Source organism: Ambystoma mexicanum, chromosome 2p, assembly GCF_040938575.1.
Source record: "Ambystoma mexicanum isolate Mex_15411 chromosome 2p, UKY_AmexF1_1, whole genome shotgun sequence".
Classification (NCBI taxonomy): Eukaryota; Metazoa; Chordata; class Amphibia; order Caudata; family Ambystomatidae; genus Ambystoma; species Ambystoma mexicanum.
In genome coordinates, this window is record NC_090923.1 from 476,503,649 (window position 1) to 476,530,317 (window position 26,669).

A 26,669-nucleotide genomic window follows, 5' to 3' on the forward strand; every position below is an offset into this window, starting at 1 on the left:
ACTGCAGTCAGGGAATCAGGCAGGGCGATAGTCGCTGTAGGTCTGTGGTGAGGGGGGCAAAGTGGCATGTTCTTGATGATGTTACAGACCTTTGCGGCAGAGCGCCAGAGAGCTGCTCAGGTGAAGAATGGAGAGGGGGGTGAAGTTAGGCACAGTCAGCTGGTGGTGGAGGGATCAGCAGGGGCACAGTGCCTCTAATGGCCCGGAGTTGAGGTGGAGCCGCCAAACTCTACAGGGAGTGGGCGTCAGATAGTTGAGGAGGCCGTGGTAGTGGGTCCGTCTGAAGACCCTGTCCTCAGAGCTGTGGGGGCAGCGGGCTAGAAGGATGGTGTCCGTGGCGGTGGGTCCGACAAAGTCACTTTCCCCAGGGTTGTGCTGCAGGTGGCTCACGGAGGTGGTCGCTGCTGGTGGTAAAGGTGTGAGCAGCGGGCGAGATGGTTATGAGGGCCGTGGCAGTGGGCCCGACTGAAGTCACTGTCCCGAAGGCTGAGCTGAAGGTGTCTCTCTGAGGTTTCCGCAGGGGGGTTATGGCGTGAGCAGCAGGCTAGCTGGAGGTGTCAGTGGGAGTGAGCCCGACTGTAGATACTGTCACCAAGGCAGAGCTGTAGGTGGATCTCGGAGAAGTCAGCTGCGGGGAATGGTGGGGCAACCGGTGAGAAAGTTGTGGGGGCCGTGGCGATGGGCAGGGCAGTGGATCCTGTCCAAGGGGCTGTGCTGGGAACAGAGATGGTTGCAGTGGGTGAGACAAGTGAGCGCGGCGGGCGAGGTAGTAGTGAAGGTGCCTCAGTGCCGCTCACAATGTAGGTCAGCTCAGTACGGTCCAGTGTGGCTCACCATGCAGTGAATGCAATGGAGGCAAGGGTGCGCGCAGCAGGTGCGTTGGCAGGCAGGGTAGCGACTGTGGACAGCAGAGACAGCCGCCGGCAGGAGGGTGATCCGGATCAGAGACCCTGGAGGGTCAGTGGGATTCTCAGGAGGAGGAGCAGCAGAAGGTGCAGAGATGTTATTAGGCCGAAGTAAGGCTGTGGGAGCAAGCCAGGCCGGAGATGGATGAACTCACCCAGTGAGTGGCTCGGTTGCAGGCTGTTAAAGATCGTAGCCACCAGGCGAAGAGTTCCGAGGCAGAGACCCAGGAGGGGTCTGCAAGTGGAAAGGAGACAGTTGTAGGAGCAAGCCGAGGCCAGAGACGCACGGAGGGGTCCGTGGCTGTAAAGACATCTGTAGAGCAAAGCAGGTGCAGAGACCCAGGAGGAGTCTGCAGCCTGAAAGGAGTCGGCTATAGGAGCAAGCCGAGGCCGGAGGGCTGCAGAAGGACGCACAGAGACTCGCCCAGTGAGTGGCTCAACGGCGGGTTGCAGGAGTTGGCGCCTGCCAAGAGGAGATCTGGAGCAGGGACCCTGGAGGAGACGATGGGTGTCCACGGCGAAGCGTCCACGGAGGTGCAGCAAAAGGCCCCGTCGGTGGTGTGCATGCTCGATCAGTTCAGCTGAGGCCAGTGGAACGGCTGCCAGTACGGTGATTGGTTCGGCAGCGGGCTGCGGATGGTGCGTAGCCGGGCCAGATACGCACAGAGACTTACCCAGTGAGTGGTTCAACGGCGGGTTGCAGGAGTTGGCGCTCGCCAGGCGAGGTGATATGGTGCAGGGACCCTGGTGGAGTCGATGGATGCCCACGGCAAGGCACCCACGGAGGAGCAGCAGAAGAAGACGCCCCGCTGGTGGCGTAAAGGCTGGATCAGTACAAATGTAGCTGATGGAACAGCTGCCAGTACGGTGCCAGAGCTGGACAGAGCTGTGAATGCAGCACCAGGCAGGAGCCACCGGTAAGTCTCTGGGAGCCCTGTGCTACGCAGCCACTATCGCCCTCGGAGCTCCCACTCGCGTTAGGGCGGGAAGGGGCCTGCTGTAGAGGCCGTGAAGAGAAGAAGTGTTTGGAGGGTCCAGATCGTGCTGAAATTTTGACCGATGATGCTCCAAGGGTTCTTGGTGGGGGAGGTAGACGGATTTCGGAAAAAATTGTAGAATATATTGAAAACACAAGGGTTGTTACAGCCCGAGAAGAGGAGATGACGGGTCAGGCACCCGAGCGGCTGCGCCCCCTGGTGGATCCTGTTGGGGTATTGATTGGGGTATGGATGGCGGACAACTGGCTGAAGCTGAATGGGGAAAAAACAGAGGTCCTTGTAGTGGGCTCCAGTGACCCTTTGTCCTACTGGAATTCTGATTTCTGGCCTGACTCGTTCTGACCTTGTCCTGCCCCTAGTTGCTGCATGAAAAGCCTAGCGATAAAACGTCTTTCCTCTTGCTCAAGGGAGGCTCACATTTCCTCAGTTTGTAATGCCAGTTTTTTTGTGGCTGAAAATACTGAGGAAGGTCTTGCCACCTGCCCATCTCTCTCAGGATTACTGCAGAGCCTCTGTCATGGGCTCTCTGGATTACTGTAATGACATCTACTTGACCAGCCTGATTTCTTTTGATCAAGAGACTCCAGACTCTTCAAAATGCTGCTGCGCGTCTGACTATGGGGGGCCCCAAACTCTTCCATTCTAGCCCGTTGCTAGCTAAGCTTCACTGGCTCCCGGTTAGAAGCAGGATTACATTCAAGTTCCTGTGTATTGTGCACCGTTCAGTCCAGTGTATAGGTCCTGTCTTTCTTCGCTCTAAACTCACCAACTATGTACCACCGCAAAGGGTTTGCTCCACAGGTAAAAACCTTTTGGTGGTTCCACTTTTTCATAGGGCTATGCTCAGAGGACGCTCTTTCTCTGTCTTGGCTCCCACTTTGTGGAATTCTCTCCCACTGAGTTTACGTGATTTACCTGACCATTTATGTTTTCGTAAAGCTTTTAAAATGTTCCTCTGTTAGGCTTTTTTCCTTAGCAGCACCCAGATGCTTTCAGGCCAGGTTTCCTCTCGCACGGCATACATATGTGCAACTTTTGTACCCCTACATTCATGTTTGTTAGGATTGCTAAAAACTATCCTCTTGTGGCATTAATTTCAGGCCATAGAGAGTGAATTGCAGACACATCATCCAAGCCACACTTTACCATTTTCCACAAGGATAAGGTGGTCCTGAGGGTTAAGCCTTCAGTTTTACCTACAATCATTTCAGATTTTCATGTAGGACAAAAAATAGTATTGCCCACTTTCTATCCTCCGCCTCACCCTGGCAAAGAGGAGGAGGAGATTACACATATTGGATCCACGTAGAGCTCCAAGCTTCTACATATCTAGATTATCTAAACTTGATATTAATGATCAGCTTTTTATAGGCTATACAGGTCACAAACTGGGTCAGGCTGTGACTAAACGGACCTTATCCAGATGGATCAATCTGGCAATTTCAGAATGCTACAGGCGGACAGGCAAGGATCCTCCAGAAAGTTTAAGGGCCCATTCCACCAAGGGCATGGCTACCTCTGCAGCTCTGCAAAGGGGTGTCCCGATGAAAAATATTTGTGAGGCAGCCAAGTGGTCTACTATGAACACGTTCACAAGTCTTTCCTGGGTAACGATGGAAGCTTTGGAAAAGCTGTCGTCCAGTGCTCTGGGGATTCTGGCTCAAACTTAGGTTAAATATAGCTGATATAGCAGGGCACAAGATTAACGATGATCCTGTGGAAATTCTATTTGGACTGCAGTGGGAACACAATTCAGGAGAATCTACAAAGCCACAGGGTACTTTCGGCTAAGCCATTATTGACTGCGAGATGGTGCCTCCCCAGATTATGGAAAAATCTGGAGCCGCCTATGAAAATGATGTGGTTGGTTAGAGTGTAAGAGCTCCTAACAATGGAGAAACCAGCAGGAAACCTACATAATACCAGTGTAGACTTTTACTCTACATGGTCACCACTTCACAAAATAGCAGAAAAAGACTTTACAAATCTAATGTGCCCTACTAGAGTAAAAAGCTCTTGGATGGTTTAATATTAAAGTGTTAATGCTGCATACGTTATAAAGTAAGTTGTGGAATGAGCTTGAAACAACTTTATTGTTATGGGGCAGCGGGGGGGGGGGTAAACTGTGCTTAAATTGTTCCTACTGCAAAATTAGTTTAAAATGTCAACAATGGCATTATATGATGATGTTGTATCGATGTTTCTTTTGAATAAAATCTGGTTGGGCAAAATCATTTTAGAGTAGTAGATTCCCCCACCCATTTCTGCCACAAAAAAACAAACACCGTGCTTTGGAAACCCTTGAACTTTATCACCCTCGTTCTTGCCTGTATCACAGATAGCCTATGGAACATCATTGTCAGACATCGCAGTATAGCACACAGATTTCTTTTAGAGTGACCTTTAGCTACACCACACCATCACCTATAACCGAGAGAATCAAAAATCAAAACATTTTCAGCCAATCTGAGAAGAATAGCTCTAAATTACATATGGAAATTATATTTTGCAAGTACACTTATGTGTGGGCCTAATAGCAATTGCCCAACTCGAACCTATGCCTTTTTCTATAGGCATATTGATGATTTGCTATTTGTATTCCAACATATTTAAAGGGGCCGTCTTCTCACTGAAGTGAGGAGTCTTATTGTACATTGCTATCTACTGTACAGCAGATATCTACTGGTTTATTTTGAAACCTGCATCACCATGATTCGATCGGACCCTACCGTTAAGTGACTCCATCACCATACAATACAATACAGAACCAGTAACAAAGGGTAACCTTGTTGGGTATTGCCCTTGTAAATGAAAGGTCTGAGATGTAACAACACTGGAAGCAACTCAGGAGCCTGATTAGCAATTGTATAAAGTTGCTTTATCACTGACTTGAAATCATCCTCTCTACTAAATGAAAGAGATAGTAAAGGCCTTTTCTGCAAGCAATAATTTCAGTGATCCATTAGACAGACCCTCTAGAAGAGGCCATCACAAGTGTATAGTTAAATAGGTGGATTTACAATGGGCAAACCCCACATTGGTCCTGGTGAACTACTTTAAGTCAGTCAGCGTGCACCTTTTGCCAGAAATGTGAATATAAACCTCTTCAAACTGTTCATGGTTTATGCCTGCACACAACACATTTTAGTCTTCATACAAGATACTTCATGTTATGCCTACTAAATGGGTCACAAAAGGAAGTCATTTTTACTGGTGGACAAATACTGATTCATCCTCGTCATTAAGCATATACATATTCCATAATACTAACATAACCCTTTCAATGCTGGTCATTTTCCCAAAATGTGCCAGTGGATAGCTGAATGTGGGGATGGGGCTGGCAGGGTATACAGGCTACCTTCCCTCTGCTGCATTTAGGATACATATACACACACAAACAGGGCAGTGACTAACTACCATATTATGATAATATTTTCGTTCAATCATCTCCCTTGTTCACCTTTAAACCCTAACGTAGGGACACTGTGCATCATGTCTGTCTAGCCCTCTAACTCATCACCAAGAAGAAACAAATGCTACAAAAAAGTTCACTTCTTTTTTTACCTTGAGTGTTTTGTCTTTGCACACAAGTGTAAGAAATGGGTTCATGGGTCTTTTGCTTCGTTTCAGGAAACTGCACTTTACCTTCTGCAAAAGAGAAATGCCTGTCAGTAAGTCAAAATGAATCAAATAACTGAGCACATTTGATATAATAGCAGTTCTAAATGTATACTTAACATTTTAAATAGAAGTCTAATATACACAGACAAAAAAGAAAAAGACCATTCATATAACAGAAAAATACCTTTTCACTTAAGCAGCGGAGGGAGAAAGCTCAATAACAGGTGAACAGTCAATGTTTTCAAAGGTACAGTGCTTGTGCAATGTGCAACCACATTTGATGTGAGGTGTGTGCAGTTTGTTTGCAGAGGTGTGGGTGGTGGATGTGTCTGATATGTTATGTGTGGTGACAATGTGGGGTATGATTTGGTTAGTGAGTGGTTGTTTGTATGTATGTGGATGTTCAGTGCGAGGAATGTGGATGGAAATGGTGCGGGAATTCAATCTATAGTTTCTGTGTTCTATGGGAGGAGGTTGTGTGCTGAGTTCTACAGTCAGTGTGCGAGCTTTAAGTATATCCAGTTTATGCATTATTGTGATGCAGGGTGCGGTGAGAGGTGAGTGTGTTTGTGAGATATCCGGGGCAGTGGGTAGCGTGGGATTGGTGAAGGGGCTTTGTGGTGTGAGGGGGCGGGGTGTGGTGTAGAGTTGGAGAGCAGCAAGTGTTGCAAGGAGAGTGAGCAACGTAGTAGTGGCAGCGGCGAGCTTGCAAGGGGCCATGGGCATGATTGTATGCTGGGAGGGCTGGGGTAGTGGTGGGCACAGTCAAATTGGGCTGGGTGGCCTTGGCTAGTGGTAGACAGGAACAGATTAGTTCAGCGTGAGCTATAGTGCATCCTAAGGTACACAAAAATGTCAATGTGGCCTGCAAACAGTAAGAGGCATAGTCACGAAGGCAAACGTGGCCAGCGAGCGACTCTAAGGTACAATCAGGATGGCAAATGTGGCCTATGAGGGTACACCTAAAATCAAAATTCATTAGAGTGAAATAGGCTAAGATGCAGGGGTTCACCTAGATTCAAAATCACAATTTAGGCTAAAAATACAATGTGCAACCAGGTAGGAGCAATTATAGAAGCCAGGGTTCACCTAGATTCAAAATCACAATTTAGGGGTTCACCTAGATTCAAAATCACAATTTAGGCTAAAAATACAATGTGCAACCAGGTAGGAGCAATTATAGAAGCCAGGGTTCACCTAGATTCAAAATCACAATTTAGGCTAAAAATACAAAGTGCAACCAGGTAGGAGCAATTATAGCACCCGGGGTTCACCTAGATTTAAAATAACAATTTAGGCTAAAAATACAATGTGCAACCAGGTAGGAGCAATTATAGCAGCCGGGGTTCACCTAAATTCAAAATCACAATTTAGGGGTTCACCTAGATTCAAAATCACAATTTAGGCTAAAAATACAATGTGCAGCCAGGTAGGAGCAATTTCAGTAGGGCCACTTTGTGATAAACGTGCACAGCAAGACAGTAGCACTATGCAAGCTGCCTCATAGGGTAGACAAGCTACAGGCGATAGCTAATATTATCGGCTAGCAGAGAGTGAAGGATTGGTGCAGCGCAGGCCTGTGATGCTGCAGGGCGTAAATGCACAGTATGCGCTCAGCGGTTCGGGGTCGAGGTATGCAGGGTTGCAGCAGGGTAATCAAAACACAGTCAGTCTCTTACCAGGAGTCTGGAAATTTGCAAAGTGTTTGGCAGGTGCAGTACGACGTAGTAGATGGCTGTTGGTGTCGACTGCATTAATGAATCTGCTGGGCTAGAGGATTCGGGCTCTGCACGGGGTGAAGTTTTTATGTCAAAGGTACCGCAGAGCAGTGTCCAGCGCCGTGCTGCCGGTGCGGACAGGTGCAGACAGGAAGGGCCTTGGTCTTGTTGGGCCTTAGGCGATGTGGGCCGGCTTCCGCCTCTGGTTCGCCTTGTGGCCTAAGGGCCTCGTTGCGTGGATGGTTGCTAGGCAACCAAAGTAAATAAAAAAACGGAACAGCTGGGCGGCGGCCATCTTACGTTCAGGAAATCGGATCAACGGCTCCTTGTGGGGGTGAATGTGCATTTCGTGCCTTGGCCACAGCATGGACGGCTTTCTGCAGTGCTCCAGTGGGCAATGTGGTAGGTAGCAGTTGACTGGAAGGCAGGCAGAATGACTCGGGCCTGCAGTGCACAGCATGCATGGATGGATGGATGGAATCCTAGCTGCCACGGCAGCAAACGGACTCCTTTGACAGACGGTGCATAAGCGAGGTAGCAGGGCTCCAGCCCTGGGGGGAGAACAAGCTGTAGGTGCAGACAGGAAGGGCCCTGGTCTTGTTGGGCGATGTGGGCCGGGATTCCTGGGATGCTCCTGGAGAAGCTGGTCTTCCCCCAACTGACCCATCAAACTGAGCTTGTCGGCTGCCTACATGACATCAATCTGGATTTTGAGGTATCAGGTAATATTATCCCCACTAATAATAACACCATATATATGGTCGTCGGGATGGCCATAGGCAATATTATTTGTGGGGATAATTTTTGGGGTAAATGGGTGCGGGGGTGTCCGCCGCTCTCTTTAAAAATATATGGGGGTTCCAGGGGGGTTTCCCCCGCAGGTTCCATGGGGTACTATTGCTGCAAAAATATGGCGACATTTTTGTATGGTAATATTTTTGAGGGGATATTATCACATGGAACCGATTCTGAGCATCCAGAGGCACGGAAACTGCTCTCCTGAACACCTATGAAGAACTGCTTGCTTCTCTGGACTAACTCTACAGTTATTCTCATTTTACTTGATCCCGCCTCTGCATCTGACATGGTCAACCACTCCATCTTCATAAAACGGCTCCACGATACCCTTGCTATCTCGGAGCGGGCACTGAACTTGCTGACCTCCCTCACTGACTAGCCTTCACAGGTTAGCCTGGGATCTTTCTCCTCTCCCACACCTCCATCTACACCTGTGGCTTCCCTCAGGGCTCCAAATTCTCCTGATGGCTCTTTAACATCTATCTTGCTCCGCTTGTTCACCCAATTTCAACTTTCTCCCCTTACTTCCAGCGTTATGCAGATGACACACAACTCTTCTTTAAACTTCCCTCGGATCCTCTCCTTACTTCCTCCATCATTCCTGACTGCCTACCTGTCATCCAGTCCTGGTGTGCCTCCAATGATCTCTGCCTCAATGCCAGCAAAACTGAGATCCTTCCCATTGGGACTCCTGCCCTCTCCTTCTACCCAGCCCTCTGGCCATCCTCTATAGGCTCTACCTCTTCTCCTACATCTGAAGCCAGAAACCTTGGAGTCATCTTCGACTACTCTCTTTCTTTACTCTCTCCCTCCCTTCCTCCCTCTCTCCCTCCCTCACATCCAGTACCTTGCCAAGAAGGCCCACTTTCAACTCCACCTCCTCAAAGGAATCCTTCCTTCCCTCACTTTCCCCCCAGAAGACAAGATGTATCCTTGGCCTCTAGCCCAGGGACTGCATCTCTCCAGCCCTATAACCTCTCCACTGGCTCCCGGTTGCTGTAAGGATCAAATTCAAATCCCTCGGCATCATCTATAAGGCTGTCTGGGGCCGGGGACCATGCTATCTGCAACTGGCACTCACCAAATAATCTCCCTTCAGATCTTTACACTCCTCCGGCGCTAACTCTCTGCGTGTCAAGCACTTCTCTAAACAGCGAGCTGGTGGACAATCTCTTTCCTTGGCTGGATCCCTCATCTGGAATAGCCTCCCTCTTCCTCTCCATCTTGAGCCGGATCTCCTCAAGACTTTCCTTTTCACCTCCTCTTTCCCCCTCTCCTCCCATGTTAAACCCCCACAGTAAGGCATTCAAAATAATGCCCTACGAGCAGCCCTAGGCATCCCTAAAAGACAGCACATCACAGATACCAGAAAAGAAGCACACTGACTTCCTATCAAAGAAAGGGTCATCTTCAAAGCCCTTGCACTGACACAAATGCATTCACCAAACCGCTCCCAAATACCTCTCTGAGAAAGTCCACCCCATCCTTACATCCAGACCTACTAGAACTCCCTATGCGAACATGCTCACAGTACCTACATTTAAGAGAGTTCGAGCTGGTGGCACCAGCTTCCCCCATCTAGCAGCTACATAATGGAACACTCTGCCACCTACACTCCGAGGCAAAAGCTCCCACCTAGCCTTCAGAAAAGCTGTCAAAAAACTCTACTCTTCACATAACCACTCCACACCACAGCTACCTAATAGACACCTATCATGAAAGCACAATGCAATGTACCGTCTCACCTAAATGCATAATGTAATGTCTGCCTCACCTAAATGCATAATGTAATGTATGCCTCACCTAAATTCATAATGTACTGTACTTTTCCTGTAACTAAGCGTAACTACAAGTAACAACGCCGCGATGCCTAGGGGCTGCCTTGTGCGCTATACAAATGTAAAAAATAAAAAAATAAAATAAAGTTGCTAAGATTGGTGACCAGGGCCCTTATGTGATTTTCTGGGTTGTGCCCCCCGACCTCCAATTCGCCTGCAGCCTCTGCCCACTCCCAGCACTTGCCTTTGGGTTCCCACTTGCCTGTGATGTCTCACAGGCCTGCGTTTATCATATTGGCCGATGATCACTCTTACCAAGTGATCTCTGCCAGGCACTATCTGTTGCTTGCAACTTACTCCCTAGTACTTCCTTCCATGGATCTCCCAGCACTTAAACCCCCCCCCAACCCTCGTCCCCTTGCTGCACTTGCATGTTCTGAATGCTTGCAAGGCTAATATATTATTATTGGGACTGCCTCTTTCTTTTGTTGTTATATTTGCCTTTTGTTCCCATGTTCCCTCCCCGTTGCCCTGTGGGTGTTTTGGAGCACAATTTCTTGATGTATATGTCCCTTACAAATGCACAATTAAATACAAATTAAAATACAGAGGCGAAAGTCATTAAGTGAGGAAGCTTAAGATGAACTTCAAAGGATTGTGGACACTAAGAATTTCAGGCATTCCAGAATATTATTCCATACAGAACCCGTGACTTGGATGAGTTTACAAGTTTAGATTCAAGAATCCTTTCCCAGTAATTGGAAGAGCATATTTCAACCCTATACAATGATCCTTCCACTATAATCCTCTGTGATTGCTCCCACTCTGATTTATGAGGATAAACATATCCATTTAGCATTATCCTCCATCAATTTAGAACTAGGACTCTCGCCAGTTATAGGTCATTATTTCTGTACCTAGCAGACTTTTTAATGGCCCAAAATCGAGAAATTACTTACCAATAATGTTCTTTCTATTGAGTCTTCTCCTGCAGATTCCTCATCAGATAGATATCCATTCCAGAGTGAGCAGCTCTGAAACATACTTGACATGGGGGTGTACGGCACGACAGACTCTTCTTGACTTGTTCGTGCCACTCGATTGGCTCTGGACATCGGCTGCATATATGTCACTACGTCCTGTACCTCAGTTCCCTACCTCCCCCAAGCTCAGTAGCTGTAGAGGAATAATCCATAGGATTCGTAATGAAAATAGCACAAACAGGTTTTTGTTTTTGGGGAAGAGGACTTTACTGGACGTCACAGACTGACAGTACCAATACATCAAGGCATCCAACTGTGCCTAATGCCTAAACATCATAACTTCGCCCCATTAGGAGGGGACAACCAAATATATAAAGCAGACCACATTCATAGTGGGGCCAGATGGGAAGGTGATGAGGACTCTGTGGGAGAAGAATCCATAGAAAGAACATTACTGGTAAGTCATTTCTCCTTCAATGGATTGCATTCTCCCGCAGATTACTAATCAGATCGACCCCCCAAACAGTACAGAGTGCAGAGGCGGGATGAAAGTCCTCATAGAAGGAAGTACTGCAACACTGCTCTGCCGAATAGAGCGTCGAACCACATGCCACATCCAAGCAGTAATGCTTGGTGACAGTGTGGAGTGACGAACACGCTCGACATATTTCCTTTACTGACACACCCTCTGCAATGCGGAAGAAGCTGCCATACCCTGGTAGTATATGCCCCGATGCCTGGTGGAAGAGCTTTACCTGCTATCTGTTAACATTCTGCAATGCAGAGTTGTCCATCAAGAGATAGTGCGTTTGGACACATCCAGACCTTTCCTGTACAGAGAAACAGCCACAAAGAGTTGGTCATCGTGCCTATTTATAAGAACTTTCAGGAATTGGGTCATAACCGGGATTGTGAAGAAGGATCCGTGACCCACAGACCTCTGAAAAATAGACAAAGCCGCAAAGAAGCCTTTCACTGTGGCTGTCTGAAGGCCTGAAGAGGCCAGTGACACAAGGAACTACATAACTGTAGTGGTGGACAAGCGATAGGGTCTATCCTGCGTTCCGTACACCATGCCTTAAATCTTCTCCATTGCAAGCGTACAAAGATCTCGTACCAGGGTTGCCCAAATCTAGGCCTTGAGGGCCGGAATCCTGATAGTTTTTCAGGATACACCTCATTAATATTCATGAGAAGAAATGTGCACACATTAGGAATAACTGTATGCAAATTTAGCTCATGAATATTGAATATTAATGAGGCGCATATTTAAAATCCGACATCTTTCTGGCCCTCGATGCCTGGAGTGGGACAACCCTCTGTGTGCAGCTAGTAGCACCTCAAGTACCTCATCGGAGAGGTCCCAGTTATCCTCTCAAGAGCCACGCATGTAGGTTGAGGGATTCTGGGGAGCTCCTGACCATCTGTCTGGGATAGGAGGTCCGGCCATCGAGGCAACCGGAGAGGTGGGCAGATGGTCAAGTCCCGGTGTTCAAAATACCATGTTCACATAGCCTAATCGGGGTTATCAATTTCATGGTGGCTTGAAACCTACTGAGACCCCATGGGAGGACAGGTATCGGAGGGAACACATAGTGGAAGACGAAGACCCACTCCACCGGGAATGCATCTCCCAGTGCGCCCTCGCCAGGAATTCCCTCAAGCAAAACTGTCTGCACTTCGCATTGGACCTCATGGCAAACACATCTACTTTTGGGGTACCCCACTAAGCGAATATCTCCTCAAGAACTTCCTGAAACACTTGCCACCCATGTGAGATCGTGTTCTGCCTACTCAGAGCTCCGCCAGCCCATTCTCCATTCCTGCTAGATGGACAGCTGAAGTGGAGATCCGGTTCTACAGCAACCAGAACCATAGTTGCAGTGCTTCTCTGCATAGGGGCAGAGACCAAACCCCCCGTTTGTTGTGGTAGGACATGGCCACTGTGTTGACCATCACAAGGATGTGTTTGCCCTTGAGGAAGGGCTCAAGGGCCATCAGGGCCAAACTGATTGCCTGCAAATCCAGCCTGTTGACATGCCACCAGCATTCCATTGGTGACCGCAGTGAGCGACCCAATCCTTCAAGGACATTTCCGTGGCCACCTGGGTTTGGGGCCACAGAGGCCAAAAGGTCCCCCCACCCCTCATGTTCTCTCTGCTGGCCATCCAAGATTGCTTTCTGGTCACCAACCAAGAAACCTTGAAAATGGCCCTCATGGCATCAAAGTATTAGGACCGTTGATCCCTCAACAGCTACTGCAGAGATCACATTTGCAGTCTGGCCTCTGGCACAAGAAAAATGCAGGAAACCATAAGACCTAAGAGGCAGAGGAAGGAATCCGCTGGCAGACTGTTGTGGCTAATTAAACGCTCAAACATTTTCCTGACACAGTTGAAATTCTTTTCAGGGGAAAAGCCTTCCCCACCCATGTGTCCAAGACTGCTCCAATTAATTGGCGCTTCAGTGTTGATATGACGTGAGACTTCTGCAAACATAGGGAGAAGCCCAACCTGTGAAGCAGAGAGCACGTTTCCTCGAACTGCATAGATATCTGCTCTGGGGACCTTCCTCGTATCAGCCAGTCGTCCAGGTATGGGAATACGTGAACACTAGATCTCCTGCGGCGCGCAGACACTACTACCATCAGCTTGTTGAAAACCTTGGCCGTGGACATTTAGCCAAAAGGAGAGCACCTTGAATTGCTAATGAGTGTCCCCTATGACAAATCTCAGAAACCGCCTGTGACTCCCATGAATCGGCACATGAAAATAAGCATCCATAAAGTCCAGCGGCACCAATCAGTCATGCCGTTGCAGAGCCCGGAGAATTTCTTTCAATCTCAGCATCCTGAACTTGTCCTTCCTCCGGAACTTGTTCAAAGCCTTGAGGCCCAGAAAGGGACAGAGTGCTCCCCCTTTCTTGGGTACCAGAAAAGAACGATAATACCAGCCTGATCCGCTCCACTCGGGTGGCATCTCTTCCATGGCACTCTTCAATAATAGGGCTCTCAGTTCCTCCTGGAGCTCCTGTTCTGGTTGTAGTTGAGGGGGGTGGTGATCTGTCTGGAGGTTTTCTTAAACATGGTAGACAGTACCCCCAAGCGATAAGCTGTGAGGCCCAGGCGTCGGAGGTTATCTCTTTTGACCCGGCCAATTGCTCAGAAATTTTCGCTCCAACCAGGGAAACTTGGGGAGAACTGAAAGCGGCGTTGGGGGCGCTGATGCTGCTGCAACCGTCTGCCGGCCCCTAGTGGCCCCCTCTACCCTGTTCTGGATGCAAGAAACACCTCTGCCTTTGTATCCCTTGACGTAATATCTCTTTGTACCAACACTTTACATGAATGTCGACTTAAGCTCACAGTTTCCTTGGATTCTAGATCAATAAGCTAAAAACAACAAAATTAAATGTTATTGTTAATGTTAAGATTTTGTTTGGAATATAACATATTTCTCTTTGAAGACAAATACTGTGGTACAGCTATGGGCTAATGCATGGCCCCTACTCATGCCAATCTTTATATGGGATGGTGCCAAGAATCAATGGCATGGTCTGAAAAATGTGAAATATATTGACCACAGCATACAGTGGTATTGATTTATTTATTCATCATTTATTCATCGTTTGGAATGGAACTAGAGAATCTTTATGTGTTCCAAATCTGTTCATTGCTTCAATGATAATGCATTGAATCTAAAACTTACCATTACAGCAGATTCGAAAGAATTGAACTTTCTAGATGTTACATTTCAAGTAATTGATAACCAATTAATCTAAAACCTATATCGAAAACCTACCTCATCCAATTTGCTACTTCATGCAAAGAGCTACCACCCTAAATCTCTCAAGTATAGTATTTCATTTGGTGAATGTTTACATGCAAAACAGAATTGCTCTAGAGACGATTATTTTAAGGAAGAAGCCAAAACAATTGGACACTGTTTTCTGGTCAGAGATTACCCTTGTAATGTGGTTAAAAAAGCATTAAAAAAAAGTGTAGAAAGAGAGTAGATATGCTTAACACTAAATCCAATAGAAAGGATGCCAGTATAATTAGGTTTCTTACTAGATTTAACGCAGGTGTGCTACCACTACTGAGAGCACCTTTGTGAATACTCTTGGCACTGAAGTGATGCCGAGGGGGAGTACCTTGAACTGGTAGTGAGCTAACAGTTTGACCCGGGAAGAATGGCGGTGAATTGTCTTAGGTGGGGAAAGAGTTTTTCGTTTTAGCACTAATCCGATTTTTAGAAGATGTTTTTAAGATGCCTTTGATGAACGTAAATTTAAATGGAAGCCGAAATTAGCTTTTATATTTTAGATATTTACTATTTATAAGTGCCGAATTATATTTATGAATCCATTTGAGAACATGGAATTTGATTGTTGGGAATATTTATGTTTCGTCATTTATATAAGATGCAGTTGTGACTGTAAATGTATTTGTTTATACTTCTAAAGTCTATGCGATTGTTTTTGTAAAGGTATTTGTTTATATTTTTCTATGGATTGTGAAATGTTTACTTGGCCCCTTACAGGTTGCCGTTCTTTTTCCCCACTTAGCAAGCCCTGCCCACCTGGTGCCTTCCTGGTTGCCGCTCTTTTTCACTACTTAAAGAGCCCTCCAGCCTCTTTTCCTTTGCAGATGGGGAGCAGGTGCAAGTGGATTTAGATCACCTGGCCTAATCCCTGCCCACCTTCTTAGCCCTGCCTCTTCTTTCCTGCTCTTAACTCTTAGATCAAAGGAGTCTCTTGCCCGGGCGTCCGAAGCTAAGGGCTGACGGAGAAAAGGGCAATTCCTGTTTGGACCTGTTCGGGCCAAGACGACACAGGGCCTGACTCCCTGCTCAGACAGCAGGTAAGCATGCAACAACATGCGTTTACTCCCTCTGTCCCCACAGGCCATCCCCAGACCCTCTGGCCCCCCTGTGATGTTCCCTTGTGCCCCCCTCCCTTCTCGCAGACGTGTGATATCTGTTTTGCTTGATTCTTCTACCCTGCACCCCCTCCAGCCTACTTCTGAAGGAAATGTCATCAGGCCTAGTACAATAGTCGCTTGTCTTGTTCCTCCCCTCCCTTTCTGCACCCCTCTCCCTCCCCTTTTCTTTTTCTCCGGCTCTACCAGAAATGTCACCAGGCCTAGTAAAGTAGTCGCCTGTCTGTTTCCATTTCCTTCCCACTCCCCCCCACCCTTTCTTATCTTTCTTATCCATGTCTTACCTCTTGTACTCTGAAATGTCGTCAGGCCGAGTATGATAGTTAATTTCATATCCTTACTGTTCATGACCTGTAAGAATGTCATTGTATTTTCCCTTGTTCCCTCCGCTGCCTTGAAGCGCTTTAAAACACATTGTGTATAGGCGCTATATAAATAAACTATCATCATATATCATGCTATCTTGAACCACAGATATTTCCTGAGCGCAGGGAGCATTGAAATATGAAAGTATGCATCTTTCATATTTATTGTTGCCATGTAGTCCCCCTGTTTTAAGAGGGGCATTACTTCTTGAAGCGTGGTCATTCAAAACCTTTGGGGTTTGACATATTTGTTCGCAGGGTGCAGATCTAGTACTGGGTGCATGGAAAGGTCTTTCTTCGGCACAAGGAAGTACGTTGAATACCCGATTTGCTGGGACGATCTCTTTGGTGTCCTTCTCCAGCAGTGTCTTTACTTCTTCTAACAGTATGCGCATCTCTTCTGGCGTCATATTTCTGTGTCTTGGCGGGCAGTTGGGTGGTTTCGGTAACAGTTCAATACAACACCCGCCTGCCATGGTGGACAACAGTCACTTGTCTGATGTTATCCCCTCCCATGCGTGGGTGAAGTGTAAAATCCGACCTCCTTCTGGAGTGGCATGGGCGGAGACCTGTATCCGGAAGAGCGTTGTGAACCCTGACCCCGAAACCTTCTGGAGTTTGAGGAGCCCCGTCAGGCTTGTTTGTTAACTGGCCAATGGATTTAAGAGTGTCATACTCCTCCTTTGCGCTCTTTAGGGGGTCTTCAACAGCCTTACTGAAAAGTACATTATGCTCCACCGGCATGTTAAGGAGGGTGGCCTGAGTCTCTAGCTTAAAACCAGACTGTCTGAGCCAGGCATGGTGCTTGATGAGCGTGCCTTCTGCGGTAATGCGGCTGGCATTGTCTGCTGCATCAAGATTATTTTTGAGGATGCAGTTTGATACCTGCTTGCCCTCTGCGATAGTGCTGAACACTTACGAGTTTAGGGGTTCTGGAACCGATTCAACCTAGTGTTCCAAGTCATCTCACTTGTGGCAGCTGTAACTAGCCAGGAGTGTGGTGTTTGCGATTCTAGCTTGATATGCTGCTGAGGAGGCAACCTTGTTTCCGAAAGTATAGATTTTCTTGCTTTCTTTATCTGGCAGGACTTCAGCCTGAAACCTAAATGCTTTTGAAGGACAAAGGCATCAAGGTTTTCGACTTTTTCAGTGGCTTTGTCTTTACACACACCTCCCCCGAGCGCCATTAGTACAAATCCGCCTCACAGGAGTAAACCCCGGAAGAGAGGGCAATAGCAGCAGAATATGGCAGGAACGCGAATCCAGGCAAAGTGGAGACCCCACGTAGGAAAGAAGCGGCAAAACGAACACAATCAGTAGCACCGGCAACACACCGCGGCAAGTGAGCACAGCGAAAGGACTTTCTGCAATACGCCGCCATAAATTGCATTAACGAAGGGCAAACTCTAGTCTGAGGGCCCAACCTGCAAAACCCCAGGGGAAAAATGGCAAAACAAACCAAAGCAGCAAAGCAAATGGACATATCCACCCTGCTGGTAACTCACAATACGGAAAAAACGTAGAGGGGGGCGGAGGAAGGTTAATGGATGTAAACATTGACCCGGGGTGAAGATCCAGAACCCACCAACAATTCCCCTACACAAGCAGTAACCATGACAGATCTCCAGGACGGTTTATAGTGATAATTTCGAAAGTTTCGAAAAACAAAAGTTTCGAAAAAAAAAGCTGTGACAAGCTATATTTAACATGCAAAGTGCATTTCTTTCGAAACCAATCCGTCAACAATAGTCATGGACTGGTTTCAATTGAAATGCACTTTTACATATTAAAAGTAGCATTTCAATGCTTTTTTTCAGCATTAGACAGCTCCATGTAATGTTTCAAGGTTTTAGTGTATATTGGGGGGGGTTCACCCGAAGCCCCCCCGTACCACCACGCCACCCTCCCACCACCAACCCTAACCCAAGCCCCAAACCTAACCCATGTCGACGGCACTTTCACATTTTTTTCAAAGAAATTGTCATTCGAAAGAATGGTATTTCGACAAAAAAAAATTGAAAGTTTGCCATTCTAAACGTTTACGTTCGTTAAAATGACAGGATACCCTCCAGGACCTATTAGAAGCTATGACTAAAGAATACCAAAAGGGCACACAGGAAGTAATGAGGAAAATCACAGCCCTGGACAAGCACATAGATGAGATGGAAAGCAGAACCGTAGAGATCGAGACCACACTATGCGACTAACCTTTCGAAAACAGGGAAGAAGCAGACAGAATCACGGCACTGGAAGCTAGGTGCGAGTCCGTGGAACTTAAGCAAGAAGACTCAGAGAACCGCTCCCGTTGCAACAACATTCGCCTGTGGGGCATTCCAAACTCAGTCACAGACGCAGAACTAGGTGACTTCACGTGGGACCTATTCTGTTTTATCCTGACTCTACCCGATAGCCTCCCGCTCGAACTCGACAGGGTGCACAGAACCAGACCAAAACAAGGATTCTCCACGCCCCCGGATATATTGGCGAGAGTGCACTTCTATAGTGTCAAGGAGGAGATAATGCAGGAAGGGAGAAACTCCACGCGCATCCAATTCAGGGACGCATCCATTGTGCTGTACCAAGACCTAGCAGCAACCACGCTCTTGAAGAGCAAAGCCCTAAAAACACTAACAGAATGGCTGCAGGAAAAGAAAGTGCTGCATCGGTGGGGGTTTCCCACTGCACTGAACTTTAACTATGGAAAATCCGCACCATGAAAGAAGCAGAAAGACTCCTGAATCCCAATGGGGACAAAAATGTCAAAAAAGGAATACCACACAATGAAAACATGCTGAGAGAAACCGTGAAACCCTGGACCTGGGTGGAACGAAGACACAGGCTCAAGGGCCCGACCCAAAAAAGCAAGAGAAGTGACAAAAAGACTGAGTCGGAGGATGGATCTCCCCAAAATATAAATATGAACACGGCCCACTTCTGAGGCCGCATGATTAGCTCTTCAACGGATCCTAAGAAATCTACCCACAAACAGGCGGCCATGCGCCACGCAGGGATCTACCTATTCACCACTCAAATCATCACCGCTGATCACAGGGACAAAGGATGTAAACAGGGGAGAGACAACCACCGAAGAAATCTGTGATGGCCACTCAACGGAACAAACTAAATTGAAAGCCGTACAACATTGTGGCTACATTCGCAAAAGGGCTCGGTAGGCCTCTAGTAAGGTCGGTTATGCAGGCTTGAGCCGGCTGCCCCGGAGGTGGAGGGCTGGGCTCAACAACTCGCTTTACACTGGGGGCAGGGGAAAAGTTGGGGAAAGGCAGGTTTGAGGGGATGGTCAGGAGTGAGCGGCAGAAACAGGGAATCATCTAATCAGAGAGGTAGCATGGCAATCAACTGAGACAACCTTAGATACACTTCGGAGGACAGCAAAGCATAGAAACTGAGATTTAATATGGCAGCTGACACTGGCAAAGAATTACGCATGGTAGCATGGAATGTACAAGGCCTTAATTTCCCAGGGAAAAGAAAGTCAGTGGAGCACAGATTAACCCAGCTCTCCACCGACATAGTATGCCTGCAGGAAACTCACCTCCTGGAGGACGTACGAGAAGCGGATCCACTTTAACCGATACACTCAGCGCTATTTTGCTACAACAAGCCAGAAAAAGAGGGGTATAGCCAAACTATTTAGCCGGGAGGTCCCCCTCAAATGAGTTACAGTAAAGCGAGACCCAATGGGGAGATACCTATGAGATACCTATTAGTAAAGGAACTCCTTCTTGAACAACCATATACTGCCTGAACAATGCACAGGACAGTTTCCTCCGCAATAGCCTCCCAATCGTACTATATGAAAAGCAACAAAGCAAACCGACTGTTCATACGCAAACTAAAAAAGCTACACAATCGAAATAACATCCAAAAAAGTAGAGGCCCAGATGGAATGACTGGGTACGTGGAGGGAGACAAGGTGGAGGCAACGGTAAGCCATTATAGAGAAATTATGTTGTGAACCCCAACGGAGAAAGTGGCAGAAACTCGCTACTTGAGGGCCACCCAGAAAGGGGGTCACCTGCCCCAACTACTCTCCCTTGAGCTCCCAATTACAACAGAGGAGAAAGCTGAAGCAATAAAAGACCTGAAAAATGCAGCCCGGGCCCAGATAGGCTCACAGCTTGATTTTATAAAACATTTGCCCACATTTTGACCCTCCAACTCACAACACTATTTAATTACTTCCTGCTAACAGGAAGAATCACTCCCTCTATCGAAGAATCTTTAACAATGCTCATCCCAAAGCCGGGTAAGGACCAAGAGCAATGTGCCTCGTACCGGCCTATATCACTAAAAAACAATGACACACGCAAAGATCTTCTCGAAGATCCTGGCAAACAGACTGGCAGGGGTCCTGTTATGATGACATGTTCCTCTCCGCTACAGGCACCAGTTCTATAGCGCCTTTCTCTAGCAGAGTCAAGAGTTCCTGCACAAGGAGCGGATCCGGAAGCTTCAAAGAGAGATTCCCCAGTGGATTGTCATGAGGCCGCTTTAGGAAGGGAAGACAGTAGCCGTGGGCGATAGTATCCAGAACCCATGCATCCGAAGTAATAGCTCGCCACTCTTCCAGATGCTGAGACAGTCTGCCCCCAACCGCCGAACCATGGGACATGGCCTCATGACTGTTTTGGAGCGGCTGCCACAGCGCCTGAAGGCAAAGAGGCAGCTGCCTGAGCGGCTTTGGCACCTCCATTTCCCGGACCACCTCGGGTACTTTTATGCTGACCCCTTTGACTGGCGGCTCCTCTCGTTCTACCAAAGGAGTAGTAGTAACGAAAAGAACCTCCCCTCCACTGCTGTCCCCTAGGACGAAAAGGCAGAGGTTGATGCACCGCAGCCCTTAAAGATTTCGACGTAGCTTTTGAGGTCTGCAACCTCTCAAGGCTCTCGTCAGCTTTGCTGCCAAACAAATGCGTGCCATCAAATGGCATGTTCAAAAGACGGGCTTGCACATCCGGGGCAAAACCCGACTTCCGCAACCACGTAAACCTCTGTATAACAGTGCTCACAGCCATGGACCGGTGTCGGCTGTGTCCAAACCCGACTGAAGGGATTCATACATGGCATCCTTGCCACCTTGCACGAGAGCAAGGAACCCATCCCTTCTCCCTCGGAAAAATGCTCAGCCGCAGGGGAAACAGTTCCACAGAGTGTGTGAAAATCTTACCAAGGCACAAGTGGAGTTGGCTGACTTGAACTCCATACTCCCAGCAGAAAGCACCTTGCATGCCCAACCGCCGAAGTGTTTGTCGTCCCTATCAGGAGGGATGGTAGGGTACGCCGCCTGCCTCGAGGTGGCCATAGCCGCCTGAACCACCAAACTCTCAGGAGTGGGGTGAGTCGAAAGGTAGCTGGGGTCACTACCGGAAGGGTGGTATTTTTTGGTCAACGATTTTTTAACAGCCGGAAGAGATTCCAGTGACTGCCAAGCAGCCGCCACCCTTTTTTGTAAAATCAGATGAAAAGCTAACATCGGGTCAGAGGACAACCTTGATCTAAAATGTCCTTTAGATCATCTTGCACAAAAGCTTCAGGAGGACTAGACCAGCCCAGATACTCCGTGACCCTAGCCATGAGCCGCCTGTAGAACGACTTTGCATGAGCCCCAGGCTCAGGCCTGCCAAATTCCACTTAAGGAGAAGTATCCAAACCACTGGCATCAAGAAGAGTTTGCCTCAACTCTTCCAACTGGCTGTCTCCTGAAAAGACAGGAGCTACATCAGGCTCAACAGGGTCCAGATCGAAGTCGGACCTCTCCTCCTCCTCATATATGTCATCCTGAGGGAGGTAAAAACCCTGCCTCGGGACAGAAGAGGGTCTGGAGTTCACCATCGGCATCACAGACTTAGAAGTAGCCTTCCTAGGAGGATCCACAGCATCAGGGACCTCCATCGGTAAATTTCGAGCAAAAATACCCAAAGGTGTCGAAGGGGCCAGAAGGCTTCGGCGTCGAGAGCGCCGACTGCTTCGGCATCGACGTCGAAAACTGCACCGATGGCACAGAGGGCTGGAACGAAGGCACAGCTTCAATGTCGGTATCTCACTGACACAGCGCCGATGGCGGGAACCACTCCGGGACCAAAACCCCCCGGGACTCCTCCCAACGCAGAAAATCGCCCCTCGAGTCGTCGGTGGACAAACACTTGGACTTAGATTTACGAGACTTACTAGGTTTAGAACCCCTACCTACCTGAAGCTTTCCCTTATGATCCCGCAAGGCCTTAGCATTCAGCGACTGGCATTTGGGACAGTCGGTGTCGTGACTCTCGCCCAAGCACCACAAACAAATGAGATGCGGGGCGGTTATCGACATTTTAGACTTGCAGTCCTGGCAAGTCTTGAAGCCAGACTGTGGAGTCAGAGGGGTCGAAGAAGAAGACATCTTCACAAGGTAAAAAACGGGGGCGTGCCAAGTCTCCAAAGCAAACACGTTTGTGGAAAAAACAGAACTGAGGCTACGGGTACCATGCATCCTATTTATAACATCCGGTGATGTCGCCCTCGATAGAGGCTTTCGAGGGAGATTGACTCGACGCCATTGACGCAGGACGCCCTCTGCCAAACTACACAGCTGTGGACATTACATGTCAGAGATGTGGAATACGTTGGAGGACACAATCCATTCGAAATACAAAGTTTTACAAAAAGAATCCAAATAAAAAGGAAAATCAGTGCTTCTGTTCCCCTTTTAAATTTGATTTATTCCGTCTTTGCGTTAAATCCTCATCTGATTCGTTATCTTTATTGGTTCAAATAAAAGTTTGTACTTTCTAGCTCACTCTTATTCCTTGTCCATTTGTTCAGTTTCCATCGGTCTGATCTGTTTGTTGTGGTAGAATTATACAGAAAAAGGAGACCACAGCTATCACCAATGTGATTTTGTCTCGGTTCATCAATCTCTCCCCCCATTCTTCATCATATGCCCAGAGTTTCGCGAATAGGTGGACCAGGTTCATTTTCCTTTCTTTGTTCAGGGCAGGGCAGTGGAGTAGAAGGTGCTTAAAGGTTTCGACTTGGTCGATGGATTTGCAGTAGCAACACTTGTTTTCTGCCGACTTTCCCCTGATTGCATTAATCTCGTTTGTCCTGGAGACGGTTTAATTATATCCTGAAGAAGCTATCACGATATACTCTACATGGAAACTTTGCCAGATAACTGGGGAGCTCATTTAGCTTTCTGCTGTTCATTGGTAAACCTGCAGTTAACTTGTAAGTGGTGGTGGCGGTGGGAAGGGTTCAAATCCAGTCACTTTCGCTCCGTTTCTTTTTAACCCTTGACGGCTTCGACCCAAGGTCTGACTGAGTGCAGTCGACTTCTTCTAGTTTGACCAGAATTTGTTTGTCCAATTATTCAGCATTTTTTTGTCTCACACAGCAACAGATCGATAATGATATACATTTTTGGTCGAGACTTGATTTTTCTGAGTAACACCATGCTGTTCCATTTGACATCAGATTGTAGTGAAGGGAGGCTCAATTATTGTTGCTATTGGAGTGGAGTTTGGCAGGCCTAGGACACACCTTCAAAATAAGCCCTCCAAGATGGCCAGATTTTCCCTGGTATTTCTAGCAGCACCTCTGCTCCATATGTCAGAGCCGGCACTACTTTAGCCTTGTAAAAGTTCAGGGGTGGAAGAAGGGAGAATAATCCAAATCTCTTGTCGATGGCCTTTGCCCGAGTAGCCAAAGTTTTGGCTTTCTCAAGGAGAAAGGTCAGCATCGGAATCTCCACAGAGCTGTTATTAAGAGTGACGCCCAGGTATTTGAATTGTTTCACTCGCTCAATCTGTGATTGGTCCAAAAACCATTTGAATTTCTCATTATTTTTCACAGATTTTTCAAAGCACATGACTTTAGTCTTTTCTTTATTAATTTCCAGGTTATTGTTGTTGATATACTTCTGGAGGCTGTTCAGTTGGCGCTGAAGTCCCACTGCTGTTTGATCTATTAAGATGAAGTCATCGGCATATAAAAGGCGAGTGACCCGAACGCCACCGAGAGTGGAGGAAAGGATTTAGTCAATGGCTCAAAGTGCTGAAGATCTGACAAATAGAAATTGAACATTGCATGTGCAAGCGGGCAACCTTGTTTGACACCTCTTGATGTGGGGATCCCCGATGACAGTGTGCCGGCCTGGTTTGAAGTGTGCAAAGGTTCTGGGATTTACCCCTGGCAATTCCGCTCCATTAACTTTCCACACAGGATTTCACGGTTGACCTGGTTGAAAGCTTGGACCAGGTCCACGAAAGCAATGAAGATCCGGGGCCTTCCCTCCTGGACCCTTCTCTTCAGAATTCTTAACACAAGGATGTTTGCTGAGTTGCCGATTGTCTTTAAAAAGCCTGTTTGGAAAGGGTCATTCCACCTGGCGATCCTTGTCCAGTTTTGAAATTGTCCCAGTAAGAGGGACCCAAAGAAGTTTCCGATCACATCCAAAAGGGCAATCGGGCAGTAATTTCTCAGGTTCTCTTTCTGCACTTTTATGAAAATAGGGACCACCGTTGAAGTCCTCCATGAACCTGGAATCGAACAGGTTTGAGCGGGTTGCTTTAACACCTCGTGAATGAACAGGGCCCATGTCTCTGGATGCTCTTTAAGGATGGCGTTTGTTATTCTGTCTGACCCAGAAGCCCTTGAGCGGTTTAGTTTTCAAATTTTCCCCTCGAATTATGTCAACGTCGTGAGGGATGTCCCAAGTTCTGTTCCGGTTTACCGGCAGATTTTGAGGTGTGCCATTTGATCCTTTAAAAAGAGTCGTAAAATGGTCCACCCAAACCTTCTCACTGACGTTGTATTGTTGCTGGATGCCAATATCCCCAGCTGTAGTTTTAACTAGGGACCACAATTCGTAAGTCTTCCTGACACAAACTGTTCGCAACATTTCCTCAGAGTCTTTTTGATGCATCATGACTCTCCGACTGGCTATCCAGTTTTTTAGGGCCTAGATACAATATTTGCCTAGTCTTGATGATCTTGTCGATTTGTTTTAGCTGCTCAACGTCTTGCCCTCCTCATATCTTTTCATTTTTTCCACCAGCAATCTGTCGTACACATGTAAACCTTGTGTTGCTCTTCGCAGGCCTGATTTCTTTACATGATAACATTTAAGTAGGGGGGTGTAGTCCACTGAGTTGTTTCCCAACTCTTTCTTTGTGATTCCATTGTTTTTTATATAAGCTTTTGTTAGATTTTTTATTGCAGGTCTGCTCAATCTCAAACGAGTGCCTCTGTTGTATTCCTCTACCTGTGCCATCATTTTTGGTCTATTCTGTTCAACTGAGGCACGCCAGGCCGGCATTAGTTGATTGTGATCACTATTTCCTGTCCCAACTAATTCAAAGGATGTAGTAAGGAACAAAAGTTCTCTGGTTACGAAAAATATGGTCGATGTCTGCATATTGGCAGCCCCTTTCCCAAGTGGCCACATTTGTCTTATTTTGGTTTACTTCAGAATTGATAGAGTGAAGGTCCCGGGAGTTCAGAAGTGCCAACCACAGATTACCTCTCTCTATTGATGGTCAATTGTTACTGTGCCCTTCCCTTCTTTATCTTTATGGCGGATTGTATTTAAATCTCTGCACACAATCATGTACTTGATATTGTAATTTGTTTGTGCGTCATCAATAAGATTTGCTGTCAAGTCGAGGAAATTTGCATTAGAAATGGCTTGGTGGTTCCAGTAAAGATTTAGGATTACCAATTTTGTCAAAACTTCTTGATGTGAAGAAATTGCAGAATGTTTCCAGGTCACCAAAAGTGCAAGAGCAAATAAGTTTGAGAACAATATCTTTGTGAGATTCATGCCTGTAAGGGATCACTCCGACAAGGCAGCTGTTACAACCAAAATGCTAGTCTTTATTAACTTTTGAACAGCTTCAAGTTATAGCAGGTAAAAGAAGAAAAAATAATAAAATAAATTAGTCTTTTCTGTCAGGCTTCCAAGTATTCCTTCTTAGTGCCTGGGAGACAGTCCTTGTAAGCTTCCTTCTGGAATATGGACTATATCTGTCCTTAGTCCTCGTAAGCCCAACGGTAAGAGGCTCCTGCTGCTTCGCTTTCCAGTCGGTTCTGCAAAGAAGTGGAGAATTCACCATTAGTCCTACATCTCTCTCTGGTTTATATAGGGGCTGGATACTTCTAGTCCAATCAGAGTCCTTTACCCAGCTAAGTCTTGATAAACCCCCAAGCCCCGCCCCCTTCCTTGAGGCCGTTCGCCATGATGCACTCCACCCGCGTGCCATGAGGTAAGGATTCTGGTGAGTATTGGGGCTTCGTTGTTCCTGGTTTTGGGGAGTGTTATATATGACTTTTAATTGTCTTTGTGGCAATTCATGTGGGTTCTCTGCCCTTTCCCGAGCCATGGTTGTGTGTCGGCGTGCCGTCTTGATAGCACCCAGACCTTCCTTTCTCTGCCGCGTGCGGAGCCGGGGTTCATATTCCTCACAGGGGCTGCATGCCGACATCACGAAACGTGCGTCTCTCTTGTCGCAGAGCACAGGCCAGGCTCTGGCTTTCTCCCTCCTTGTTCGCCTGGGTCCTGACCACA

At 47.3% G+C, this 26,669-nt stretch overlaps 1 protein-coding gene across 5 annotated transcripts in view; it reads right to left on the minus strand.

Moving 5' to 3' along the window:
- ATRIP (ATR interacting protein) overlaps positions 1–26,669 on the minus strand; it is a 1,393,117-nt gene that overhangs the window by 753,403 nt on the left and 613,045 nt on the right. For all 5 annotated transcript variants that reach the window (XM_069643859.1, XM_069643860.1, XM_069643861.1 and 2 more), the window contains one exon: positions 5,468–5,551. In XM_069643859.1, the coding sequence (XP_069499960.1) occupies positions 5,468–5,551 (84 nt within the window). The remainder of the gene's footprint in view (positions 1–5,467; positions 5,552–26,669) is intronic.